The 13188-nt window shown below is 46.9% G+C and overlaps 1 protein-coding gene and 1 pseudogene across 5 annotated transcripts in view; both read right to left on the bottom strand.

The window, feature by feature from the left end:
• The window catches only part of TERT (telomerase reverse transcriptase), a 165444-nt gene that overhangs the window by 120419 nt on the left and 31837 nt on the right, over nucleotides 1–13188 (bottom strand). For 4 of the 5 annotated variants that reach the window (XR_015185583.1, XM_086492674.1, XM_086492673.1 and 1 more), the window contains exons 2-5: nucleotides 11651–11728; nucleotides 11438–11557; nucleotides 10163–10322; nucleotides 9077–9993 (exon numbers count right to left, since the gene is read on the bottom strand). Coding sequence is in view for 4 of the 5 variants with exons in the window: in XM_086492674.1 (XP_086348800.1) it covers nucleotides 9077–9993; nucleotides 10163–10322; nucleotides 11438–11557; nucleotides 11651–11728 (1275 nt within the window). In the remaining variant the exon portion in view is untranslated. Of the gene's footprint in view, nucleotides 1–9076; nucleotides 9994–10162; nucleotides 10323–10398; nucleotides 10577–11437; nucleotides 11558–11650; nucleotides 11729–13188 lie in introns of those variants that run through there. The other variant, XM_086492675.1, reaches the window with a different exon arrangement.
• On the bottom strand, nucleotides 12358–12948 carry LOC147432933 (diacylglycerol O-acyltransferase 2D pseudogene; annotated as a pseudogene).

Consider the following 13188-nt stretch of genomic DNA (forward strand, 5'->3'; position numbering starts at 1 on the left):
CGATGTGTGTATCTGACCGATAGCACATCGTATCCTGTGGGATAGATGAGTATCCATGTATCCTAGTCTGATCACAAAACAATCCTCCGTAAGCTGGAGAAGATGCTCTCTATAGAAAGCCATCTTCGTACTCAACTCATGTGTAGGTTGTATCCATGTCCTCTTCCTATCCAGCTGAATCAAGTCCTGCCTCATGAGCCCGGTAATCTTTGCCCTTGTAAGGGGGATGGAGGGTGCATCCTGAGAGTACTGAAATGGGGGTAGCCATCCATACCAAAGCCATGTAACTGAAACCAAGATGCCATCTCTGCATACCAACATGATCCATCTCCCTGCAATGCTAGTTGTCGCGAAGACTCTAGTGCTAATCGAGCATATCTGTCTCTAGGGAGAGCTCAAGTGCTATGCATAAATGAAATTGATCAAGTGAGTGTCTCCACTACCAATGGAGGAGCAATGAGCTCCGCCCTAACAATGTCATGTGGTACTGAGGCCTTGGCCCTAATCATCCAAGAAATCATAGACACCAAGGGCTTCTCCATACATCTCCATCCATCAGTACTGCAAGCTCTGCTATGATGATCAACTGAGGGGCCCTATATCTCCACTCCGTACAGCATGGCCGAAGTGACCAAAGTGTCAAAGAGCCAAAGCTTTGTCCGAGGTTCTTGGAACTGAACCTGCAAACATATCCTCTCAAGTCCCCCCAATGCTACATAGGCTCTGGTTGATCTTGTATCTGTTGCACGCCTCAGGGAAAATACTGGATCACTGAAAACCGCCCCAAGATAAGTATATGCATCTGCATACTCCACAGTCTCTCGACCACATGTAAAGGTGGGGGCGGACCTCCTTACCCACTGCGCCGCAGTGTTAAACACCATTACCTTGGTCTTACTAAGGTTCACAGACAATCCACTGTCCTATGCAAATGAGAGAGAGAGAGAGAGAAAGAAAGAAAGCTTTATTTACGTCTTCTAAAGGCCGAAGTCGGCCTATGAGACAAATCAATGTACATCTAGTGGTAGTCTGGGTGTCCGGAAAAGAAAATACTGAAAATCAAATGCTGAAATGAAAGCTAATCTAGAACCGGGATGTGCAGTGTGGTGGTATGATGGTAATGTGTGGTGGTATGGGTATATATGGCTCTGGCACCGCAGATACTGACCATATGAATATATGGCTGTGGATGTAGCTCTGTCACAGCAAAAAATGACTACCTCGTGCTGAGTGAAAGTAAAAGTGTGAGGGCATACACGTATCAGAGCTGGCTAGTAGTGTGTAATGGGTGATGGGTATAAAAAGTGGTACATGGGGGGGAGGGGCTGAAAAACCCAATGTAAGTGGGTGCTCCAATGTGTGGTGGAGCGGGCCCTCTCCAGCTACTGCTCATGAAGTGTACGGATCCTCAATATATCCTGCTGGTATAGACGGGGCCGTCGGTATCCTGACTCCCGGGGTCGGCGTCGTGCTGGCTGTGCCTCTGCCTGCTCGAGTGTCAGCCTAGTCGTCGTCGGCGGTGTGGGATCCCCTGAAGTCATTCTCTGGAAAAACTGAGTGATCGTCTGTTGAACACCCCCAGTGTCATGTGGTCGTGGTCGTGTAGACTCCTCACGTATGTAGAGTGCTCCTGTGATGAAATGGCCCACATGAGTCTGGTCTCTCCTCCTCATGCATGTCTGGAGAGTGCCCTCAATCCCAAATCTCTGTCTAAGCTCTGAGTAAGCTGGGCATCGTAGCATGAAGTGCTCCTCCGTCTCCACCTTTGTCTGACACACTGGGCAAGTCCGGTTCTCTCGTGGTATGCCTCTGGCTTTGCCCCGCCCAAGCTGGTGTGATGAGACTTGGAGCTGGCCAATGGCTACCCGTAGGTGATGTGGCATGTACTGCTGCATATATTGAGGGGTGTCTATGAAGCCCTGATCTGATATCTGGAGAAAATGCTCATGGTAGTGGAGCATTTTCGTCGGTAGTGGCTGCCTGGGGCTGATCCATGTCCTCTCAATGTAAATATGCGAAATCTCCTGCCTGATGATCCTATTGATGAGTGAGAGTATAAGTAGGTACATGGATGTCATACTGGAGGGGTGGTAGTCGATCTATATCAAGCCCATGTCTAGTGAACCACTCGCTGGTCTGTGCATACCAAGAAGAGGCATCTCAAGCCATTGCCATAGACTATGATGCATGTAGTGCTTCAATAGGCAATGCGGTCCCTCTCCATACTTTGTAATCTATGTAACAAGCAAACCGTGTGAAACAGTGCATCTACTAGCATAGGTGGGACTGCTAGCTCTGCTCTGACTATACCATTTGGAACGGACGGCTTGCTGCGGATCATCCTGGAGATCATTAGAGTCTACCAAGCCAAGTCCCCATATGGCTGCCCCATACATAAGAGCCGGTGTAACCAAAGTGTCAAAAAACCACCCCTACGTACGGGGCTGCTGAAAGTGTGCCTCGTGGCACTGTCTCTCCATCCGTGTGAGTGCGGAGTACCCCCTGGTCAGTCTGTCTCTAGCTGCCTGTGTCATGGAAAAGGCCCCTAATGCCGCGGGAAAAGTCACCCCCAAGTAGACATAACCTCAATACTGCCCCCTGCTGCTGTGAAAGAGCTCTCTCATCTGATCCGTGCTGATGTATGAAAGATGAGAACCTTGGTTTTCCCAAGGTTCACTGAGAGCCCTCGCTGCGCACAAAAGTCATCGAGCCCAAGTAGATGCTGACACGGCCCCTCTGCTAACTCTGATATGAGTACAATATCATCAGCATATAATAGTATATGGACTGTGGTGCCACCCATCTCCACCCCATCACCTCCTCTATGTCGAATAAAATCCACTATCTCATCAATGTAGAGCCCAAAGAGTGTAGGGGAGAGTGGACATCCTTGTTTCACACCAACGGTGCTAAACAAGGTCTCTGTAGTGCCTCCTGGACATCGTACTCGCCCACATACCTGCTCATAAAGTGTATATATGCCCCATATCATGTCCTCCTCAAGCCCAAGTGAGAGTAGTCGCCTGAAGAGTCCCTCACGTGGCAACGTATCAAATGCTTTGCGAAAGTCCACAAAGCAACAGTAAAGCCTCCTCTTCCTCACTCGTGCCTGGTCGATCAAGCAGCGTAGCGTCATCAGGGGCCTTTTCCATGACACAGGCAGCCAGAGACAGACTGACCAAGGGGTACTCCGCACTCGCACGGATGGAGAGACAGTGCCACCAGGCACACTTTCAGGAGCCCCGTACGAAGGGGTGGTTTTTTGACACTTTGGTTACACCGGCTCTTATGTATGAGGCAGCCATATGGGGACCTGGCTTGGCAGACTCGATCTGGCCTTTGATAGAGCGCCCACATGAGAGAGAGAGAGAGAGAGAGAGAGAGAGAGAGAGAGAGAGTCTTTGTGACTGGCCAAACAAACGCTCTATGGCCTCCAATGCAGAAACCCTAGCCCTAAAACCCATCACAATTTGATCAATATTGTGGTCGGTGTAGGCCTCCTGTAGCTAGCTTAGGGGGAACTCATCTAAGGGCAAGTCATTAGACACTGAGGTTGGCTTAGATTTCGTCCGAGTGTTAAACACAAAGCAAGTTGGAGTATGTGCGAAGTGTAGCAAGGTGTCACTGGCACACGACACACAGTTAGTTGCAGTTTTGGGCTGGAGTTCACACTAGATTGGGCAGTAACACGTGGCAAGTGATACAGATGGTGGTCTAGCGGACATCGTGGCCAAATCACCACCACCTCAGTTTGGAGATAGGCTTAGCTTATCTGCTAATTGTTGTTGGCTCTTTAGGAGATACATATGTGTGGTTGGTTCCAGTCGTTGTGTACTCTATATCATCATTATCTACTTTGTATGGTCGAGCGTCTTAAGTCTAGCCTCTTGCGTTCAGGCACGGCATGTCTGCACCATCCTTGCACATTTGAGCCTTGACACCCCCATTGTACCCATGAGTTATGGGCTTGGAGCTGAGTGTGTTGCCATGCCAGAGTCTGCACTGGTTCATTTCAGTTAGTCAAGTCCCAAGTTGTTCCGGTTCTACTGTTCAGTCGTCGCTGTGTTTGCTCTGTTGTTCATCGTTTTCAGTGTTTTCATTTTGTTGGAGTGAGATTTCACGCACTTTGCACTGAGGAGCACCCACTGTAGAGAGCACGACACATTATCTCCGCTACAAGTGCTCTCATTTTTGGCAAGCCCGGTGGGACCTCAACTGAAGTCTCACTCTGTCGAGAGTCGTGTCAAGGAGCTAGCTGTTTACGCTCTCACCTGCGCTAGTTTGTTGGTCTCAATCAGTGTGGTCCAGCTTCAGCTTGGTCTCATCAAGCTTCCCCTCGACCAGCTTAGTCCTAGACCACCTTGTCTAGTTCCTCGTCCTGGTCTAGTAGTCTCTCGTCCTGGTCTAGTTCTCTCTCGTCCAGGTCTAGCCAGGTGGTCTAGTCACTCGCCTTGGTCTAGTTGAGTCTGGACCAGTGTTGAGTAAGTTGAAGGTCTCGTACCCAAAGCTTGGGTGGGCTTCTACATACTGCATGACACATACCAAGCAGCCAAAAGAGCGACAAAGTCAACTACTGAGTCCTCTGGCGTACTACCATTGGAAGCGCCGCCCCTTTGTGCCCAGTAGAAGTCCACTAGCCCCGTTACCCCTACGTTCCTACGCGGCTACCTCCACTCCCTCAACTAGTTCTTCCCCTCCGAAGTCACCTTCTCCAGTACAGTTCTCACCCACTGTGTTACAACAACCTCTTGAGCAACATGCTCAGGAGCAGATAGCCATGGAGGAGCTGACAAGTGTTCTGGCAAAGGTGAACATCAAGTTCCCGACTTTCAAAGGTCTTTCCACAGAGGATGCAGACGACCATGCTAGGAGATTTGTATCCCTCTGCAGGGGTCGTGGTCTAAACAGAGAAGACGCCTACCTGGTACTCTTCTCATCAACCTTGGATGGCTTAGTAGATAAATGGCATAGTCAATTTGCAGAAAACCACTTTACGACTTGGGCCACATTACAAAAGCAGCTCTGTGAAGCTTTCAAACCAGGGGACTTCCAAGAGAAGGTTCTGGATGAGTTGATGATCCAGCCAAATGAGACTTTTGCATAACTTATGACCAGCACCAAGTCTCTGGTCGCTAAGCTTCCTAAGCAACCAGGTGAAACTTCTCAGGCAAAACTACGAGAAAGTCTCCAACCTAATGCCACTCTAGAGGAGTTTGTCGCGGCTACTACTCGGATAGAAGGAGCTACGAAGCTGTTCACCAACTCCCCTCAAGTAGAGACCACCTCAGTCGTTTTGGAAAGTCCTTCTGATCCTTTGACTTCTTTACGCAAGGAACTCGAGGCCCTGAAGGTACAACAAGCTCTTCAAGAGGAGTTATCATTCTCTCTTCGAAGGAGAAACCTTCACATCTAGAAGCTTTGGACCAGATCAAGCGGAGGAGCTCAAAGCTCATCAAGACTCTAAGACCGTGGTCTGGTGTAGCTCCTGCCGTTCTCCGGGGCATCCTCCCCAAGAATGCCCGCTTTGAAATTATTGTTACTTCTGTGAGAAGTCCGGCCATGATGACAAGGGACTGAAGGGACTGTGGAAATTACAACAGAGCCTCGCCCTTACGCTTCAACAAGGCTTGGCTCCTGCATCTAACATGGTTTCTCCCTATGGCCATCCAAACCACATGCCACCTTTGTTGACAACCCCTCCTATGCCGGCTATACAAGGTATCAAGCACCTTTCCATCTCAGAGTTTCTATCATGCTAGTGCCCCCTTAAGTCCTCCCTTCCCCTCTCGTCCGTCCTCACCCCCCCTCGCCCCTCTCTAGCCCCCGTCCCTACCTACCCTCCCTCGCCTCTACCAACCCCCTACACCCTCTCTACCCCCTAGACCGTACCCACACCCCTAGACCCTCTCTACCCCCTAGTCCCTACCCACCCTCTCGCCCCTCCCTCCCCCTCTCACCCCTAACCACCATCTAATCAACCCCTCGCCCTTACCACCTCCTCTCTTCCCTACCCCGCAATGTTCACAAAGAACGGGCTTTAGTGTATTTTTCAAGGACAAAAAATTGAAAATTCCACGCCAGTTGGCGGGTCGCATCGAAGAAAACTGGCTAAAATTGGAGGGCCTTCTTCGGTTTCTGCTCTCTATCAGCCTATCTCACTGTAGCAAGTTGCCTACTTCTTTCTCATATTCTGCAAATACCTACATTTCATCATTTCTTCTCCACAGAGCTCTAGTTGGGTTGATTGAATTTTCCTGCTAGTTTCAGTATTCTCTACTAGTTTCACTGGTCTCTACTAGTCTCAATGTTCTCTCTCACCGGGACGGTGAGTGGTCTTGTGGCGGGCAACCTCTAGCAAGGCTCCAGTGTCACTGGCATAGACAAGCAGTTAGTTGCAGTTGGGCTGGAGTTCACACTGGACGGACTCTTGCCTAGCAGTGACACGTGGCAAGTAGTACGGATAATTGTGTAGTGGGCACCGTGGCCAAATCACTACCACCTCAGTTTGGAGATAGGCTTAGCTGGATTGGGTTATCTGCTAGCCGTTGGTGGCTCTATAGGAGATACATGTGTGGTTGGTTCCAGTCGTTGGATACTCTGTATCATCATTATCTACTTTGTATGGTCGAGCGTCTTGAGTCTAGCGTCTTGAGTTCAGGCACAGCATGTCTGCACCATCCCTGCACATTTGAGCCTCGACACCCCCATTGTACTCGTGAGTTCTGGGCTTGGAGTTGAGTGTGATGCCATGCCAGAGTCTGTACTGGTTCATTTCAGTTAGTCAAGTCCAATGCTATTCAAGTTCTACTGTTAAGTCATTGTGTTTGCTCTGTTGTTCATCGTTTTCAGTGTTTTCATTCTGTTGGAGTGAGATTTCACGCACATTGCATTGAGGAGCACCCACTGTAGAGAGCACGACACATTATCTCCGCTACATGCACTCATGGAGAGGAGATTTCTTTCCTCTTCTATGGTCCTACATGGGCTCACCAAGCCCAAGGGCTTCCATTGTAGGAGCATCTGAGTTATTAGCCTCTATGACCTCGACCCTTGCTTCTGGGCTAGAAGGCACACTTGGGCTAGCTATTGTATGCACACTACAAGATGGTGTATGGCAATGTTTGAAAAGAGACCACATAACAATACATAGACTTGTTTATGGGCTAGAGGGCACAATTGGGCCAACTATTGTATGCACACTACAAGATGGTGTATGGCAATGATTGAAAAGAGACCACATAACAAGGCATAGACTAGGTAGCTTCCTACCACTCAAGCAGGTCTTCCTTTGGGCCGCCGTCCGATGGAGGCGGCTGTTCCAATTCGGGGTTGGACTCTACTGACGAGAACCAATCTGGAGTGCCACATCATTCTTGTCGTGTCAGGGCATACCCAAGAGAGCATCGCAATTGCCCAACTTCATGATATGAAAATATGCTTTTCCATGGTATCCTTGGATGGTTATTGGAAGAGCACCTATGAGAGGTACCACCTTCTGAGTTTGCCCTGTGGCTAGCTCGGCTTCAAGTTCTCCCCCTTGGGAATCGTAATCAAAGTTCATCTGCTTCCAAAAGTCTGGATGGATGAAATCTCAGTAGCTCCCAAATCAAAGAAGATTAGAAATTTCAAGCCCTTGAATTGGGCATATGCTCTGCACAATTCATTTAAACTTTTGAGGTTTATACCATAAATATCAAGTACAAGCCCAATTGCAAGTCTAGCTCTCTTAGCCGGAGGTGGTCCCGAGGCTTTGTGTCCATGCCCTGTTTTTTCATCTCCATCAGCTTCTCCTTACCCTCGAAGCCACCTCTTCCACCATCTCCCATTCAACCCAAGACCTCAAGGACCCATCCACTGCAAGTTCACCACTTGACCCTGCTATCAATGCAGGCAATCAGGTAGCTGACACTTCTCTCAAAACTCTCGGGCTAGGAGAGCCCAACAAGAGCCACAGTCAAGCGAAGAAGTCCCTATTGCATCGGACATGTCAGTCAACCCCAACAGAATCTAAGTCTGCTACAAAGACATATGTGTGACAAACGAGCTACCATTTAATGAGCTCCCTAATGGTTGACTGCAAGAAGAATATGGTGACTTCCCAATTGATCAGACGCCAGCTCATCATGCATCTGTGCTCGCTCACACTGCTGGTATCTCTTGACCAGAATTCCAAAAGACTGTTTTAAACTGTTTCAGTCTGTATCATCCATATTTTCATCTGAGGTCTCATTCCTTACCAGGATAAATTGGTATCCATTGAACCTTATTTGGTAACTGGTTTGATTGTTTATCTAATAATTCATCAAACATTAACTAGTAGTAATAGCCACACTGTTTAAATATCTTCAAAGCCTGCTCTCTAGCAGGGCTTTTACGAAATATTTCCAGCATCATTCAATACATTGGACTCTGGACAAAACTCCCCAAGCAATACATGTGAGATCTCAAATCCGTCCTTACCATGCATATCTGAACCAACTTCAAACTCGCATGCACAGAAGCAATGCTTGAATATCCTTCATTCATAGCATCAGATGCAAACGCCACACATTCTGATATGGGCAATCCATTGGCCAACTCAAACCACAATGGGCTAATCTCTGCATGAACATCTATGGTGTTCTGTGAGTACCTAAGCCTTGCCCATCAGCATTTCAAGTGTGCCTAAGAAACATCCTCAATGGGAAATCTCTCCTAATTAATCTAACCAAATATGAAAAGAGAGGTATGCCGTGCCTATTGGCAGAGACCAAAGACACTCTGAAAGGTCCAACTCTACCTCATCGGATAGCCCCACTCCTGCAACAGAAACTAGTTCATGCGCCTGATCAAAGCATACATCAGTCTTGCTGGGATGAATGCCTGGAGCATTGCCAAACTCTGCGCCTTGATGAGACATTGGTAAGCATAATGAAACATAGTGCAATAGACAATGATACAAAATAGTGAGTTTCAACACAACCAAGACCCCTTTGTACAATCTCAGATTATGCCTGATTCATGTCTTGTGTTAAAAAGAACTAGAAATCCTAAAGCTATCTATTAAACAGTTTAAACTGCAAAGATCGATAATCACCTTTTTCCCTTGCTCTTGCTCATTACCATAGCTCAGCGTCTCCACTAAGAACAGAGAAGTATGGACCATAATCTTTTCTGGACTGTTGTTTGTAACAATTTTTGACTGCTCATCAGATGTAGAAAGTACCCTTGGCAGCGAACAGGAACCTAGTATAGGTAAAATCGGCCTGCAGTTCTCCTCATCAGGCTCACCAGGCTTCTGTAGACCACTTAACTTGCAGATACTGTCTGACCTGTTGAACTTTTCTAGGGCAGCAACCTCCACTCCTACAGCTTCAGAAAACTTCCCTTGTGTGGCTGGACCATCTCTAGCCGCATCCAAAAAGCTTGAATGATGGAATTCTGAAGCTTTTACTTGAAACTCTTGTGAGTCTACTACCATGTGCAACTCACTTGTTTCTATCCCATAAGAAGAACACACTTCCTCAATCCGTCCAGCTGTCAATTTTTTCATTTTCCGACGCTGCCAGCTATGTGGCCTTTGTCTCTTTTTTGCAGTGGCATTTCCATCATAAACTGAACCATTGCTAATACTTTCTTTGCTCCTCTCATCAGTGCATCGGCTGCCATTACCGTGGACGTACGTTTTAACTTTTCCACTGTCACTGCCATTCGATCGAACCAGTCTCCCTAGCTCTACGGAAGCACCACATCTCTCTAAAATATCAATTGAACACCCTTCATCAGCTCGTCCAGCTGTCAATTTTGTCATTTTCCAACGCTGGCAGCTAAACGGCCTTTCCCTTTTCCTTGCAGTGGCATTACCATCATAAACTGACCTATTTTTAACCCATTCTTTGCTCCTCTCATCAGTGCATGAGTTAATATTACTGTGGCCACACGTTTTTGATTTGCAAGTGTCCTTGCTATTCAGTCCAACCAGTCTCTCTTGCTCCAGCAAAGCATCCCGCCTCTCTAAAATGTCACAATCAATTAGCTAACAAAGGGGCACCTATACACTAAAATTCATGGGTCCAAAACATAAATTAGTAGTTGTAAAGGATGTGAGGCAGCTACCCTTTTAGTTCAGAATAATGTGAAATACATATTTTCAAAGTCCGATGGCTGGAATTCAGAAACTTACCAATTGACCCCTCTTTTGTAGGCAAGGCACGCCTTGGCCTCTTAAAGTTTTGTGCCAATAGAAGGACTGATGTTCCTGTAACCTGTATGTAGCATTTATGTGGAAGAGGATGAAATATATCAGCATAGGAAAGAAGATGGAGCATGATCGAGTCACCCACCTGCAGCCAACATAAACTTGAATGAATGGCCAACAATTCTTCTCCAAAATTGAAGAAAAAGAAAGTGCTTTTGAACCAGGTTCAGCCACGTGCAAAGTAACAGATGAGCCATTAGCAAGGTCGCAAAGGAGCCAAAGTATCAGCATAGTTCAGATAAGCCCCGTGACGTTGGACGTTACACACGTTCAGTGGAACCATGGTTGCAACATTATAGTTGATGCGACTGCCAAGGAGAAGTTAACTGAGTTTCACATGATACTCCGCAAAAAATCCACTGGTTTACTATCCTCGAGCAAATGGACAGGCTGAGTCCACAAATAAAACATTGATCAGAATTCTGAGAATGATGGTTTCAGACAACAGGAAGGATTGGGACAGTAAACTAGATTATGCACTTCGGCATTTAGGACAGCATTCAAAGTCAGTACTTCCTAGTTTTGGTTTGCTTGAGACTTGGTGACGAGCATTCCATGTGAACTTTTCTGGGTAATTGAGTATGCATACAACTATATGATTAATGTTTCATTGAGGGTTAAACTATAAGCTTTATTTTCTGCTTTTTAGCTTTGCTTTCTCCACTCTTAATTATTATGCACCACTCACGAATCAGACATCCAGCAAAGTCCCTTAAGAAGACTTTTATAGACTTTCACTAGGACTACGACACCCCTTGTGTATGAGATTGATGTTACAAATACTAAATCAATGCATATACACAGCAGGCTGTTGCAAAATTATTGGCTGGAGTATTAACACTGTAGCTCCTATTTGAATCCTGTACTCTCTATTGCTGTACTCTCTATTGTCTGAGCAGAAGAAAGGTCAGCCAGGTGGGAGTATGCTAAAGCACCGTAGCTCCCAACAATATTTCCATATCCTCTTTTAAAATTTTGTCTAAGAGGCCTTCTTCAAACCAGACTAGAATTTTTGGTAAGGTACTAAGATCTTCTGAAATAAATTTTTATGATTATAGAGGACGCTTTGCTTAGACATCTACAAAAACACACCATGTGATCCTTAAAGACCTGCTTCGCTGGTCATGCTTTCACAGCAAAATCTAGATGTAAATTACCACAGTACATCTTTCTATAGGTATCACACTTCACAGTATATACCCTGGAATGAATTTTTCTCCACGTCTCTGAGTTTAGAATTCTGACAGCAGCATTGTCTGTGACACAAGCAAGACCAGCAGGAGCACTTCTTTCGCTCTCCAGAGATGACCTTGGCCGCGGCTGCATTTACAAAACCGTCCAAAAATTTGTTATATTCCTGTGTATCAGTTAAGATCCTGAGTTTTTAAGTATGAAAAATTCCTGAGTGTTCACCTGCTGAAACCCGAAACAAAGCACATTTGAGGTATTTCTCCCTTGCTTGAAGAGCATCTGTATCACTCTATCAATTACCTGCAAACAAAAAGTGCTTTGACATTGTCATCCTACCTTTACTTCTGTAGCACGGATAGTGTGTCGTGCTCTCTACAGTGGGTGCTCCTCAGTGCAATGTGCGTGACATCTCACTCAAAATAGAATGAAAACACATGAAACAATAGATAACAGCAAATCAACACAGAGACACAGCAGCAAACCAGCAGACCAGAACATATGGACTCAACTATCTCAAAGAAACCAGTACAGACTCTAGCGTGGCAGCACACTCAGCTCCAGCCCAGAACTCATGGGTACAATGGGGGTGTCGAGGCTCAGATGTGCAGGGATGGTGCAGACGTACTGCGTGTATAGACTCTCTACTCTAGATGACGACGTTGGACCATATATGAAGAAGATGATAATGATGACCCAACCGCTACTACTCATATGTCCCACCATAAAGAGCCACCAACGGCTCATAAATGTCAGCCATCTAAGTCTATCTCCAAACTGAGTGGTGGTGGTGACCTGGCCACGATGTCCACTAGGCTCCCGTCCATATCCCTGCCACGTGTCACTGTCCAGCCCAGAGAGCCCGTCCAGTGTGAACCAGACCAGACGAACTGTACTAACTGTGTGTCCTGTGAAAGTGACATTGTAGCCTGCTACAGGTTGCCCGCCACAAGACTGCTCACCATCTCGATGAGAGGAATACTGAAAAACTGTGAAAGAAAACCACTAGGTACCGATCCGTACATCTTTCGTGAAGCAGGTGCTAGGCCCAACCATGACCTTACATGCCTCAAAAGTGGAGTTAAAAACACTGCACTGCTTGCAAACGCCTTAAGCCTTTGAATAGGCAGGAACCCGGTATGATTGCATAGTCCTAGAATCCCAATTGGCAAAACAGAATGAGGCTCCACAGCAAAGAGAGATGCTCGGTTTGGATCCATCGCATCTTTATCCTCCATAACCATAGTGAGAGGAAAATGACCTGGTCCATGCTTGCAGATGAACCTTGCAACACTTTCTGCAACAGCACTCTTCTCGAAAAGAGGGATGACCATAAGCCCGAGTAACACCGCAAATAAAGCTAAGCTCCATATCGTGATGGCAGAACAAAAAGCATTAACAGCAACAAGATGGCAATTAGGTGAATGCTTGAAAGCCACAAGGAAACGGCGGCTCTTCAGCTTGCTCGTCTGCTATGATCGGATTACAAAAAACTTGCTCTCCCCCTTTGTGTCGCTGGCCATCTCCTATGAGCAAGGAAACAAAGCCAAAGGGCCACTTGATTGTTCAATTACAGAAGGTCTCCGTCTCCTCAAGCTGAAGACAAGAGCCTAAACACTGTGAAAGTACCCGATGGAGAGGGTGAGGAGAAGCCGCAAAGGGAGTGTTCGGGCCATGTATGGGCAGGGGGTGAGGGGTGGTAGGGGGGAAGGGGGCAAGGGGTGGGTAGGGGGGCGAGAGCTGGGCAAGGGGGCAAGGGGTGA

The sequence above is a fragment of the Adiantum capillus-veneris genome, chromosome 20 (genome assembly GCF_014529385.1).
Source record: "Adiantum capillus-veneris isolate H3 chromosome 20, ASM1452938v2, whole genome shotgun sequence".
In the NCBI taxonomy this organism is placed as follows: Eukaryota; Viridiplantae; Streptophyta; class Polypodiopsida; order Polypodiales; family Pteridaceae; genus Adiantum; species Adiantum capillus-veneris.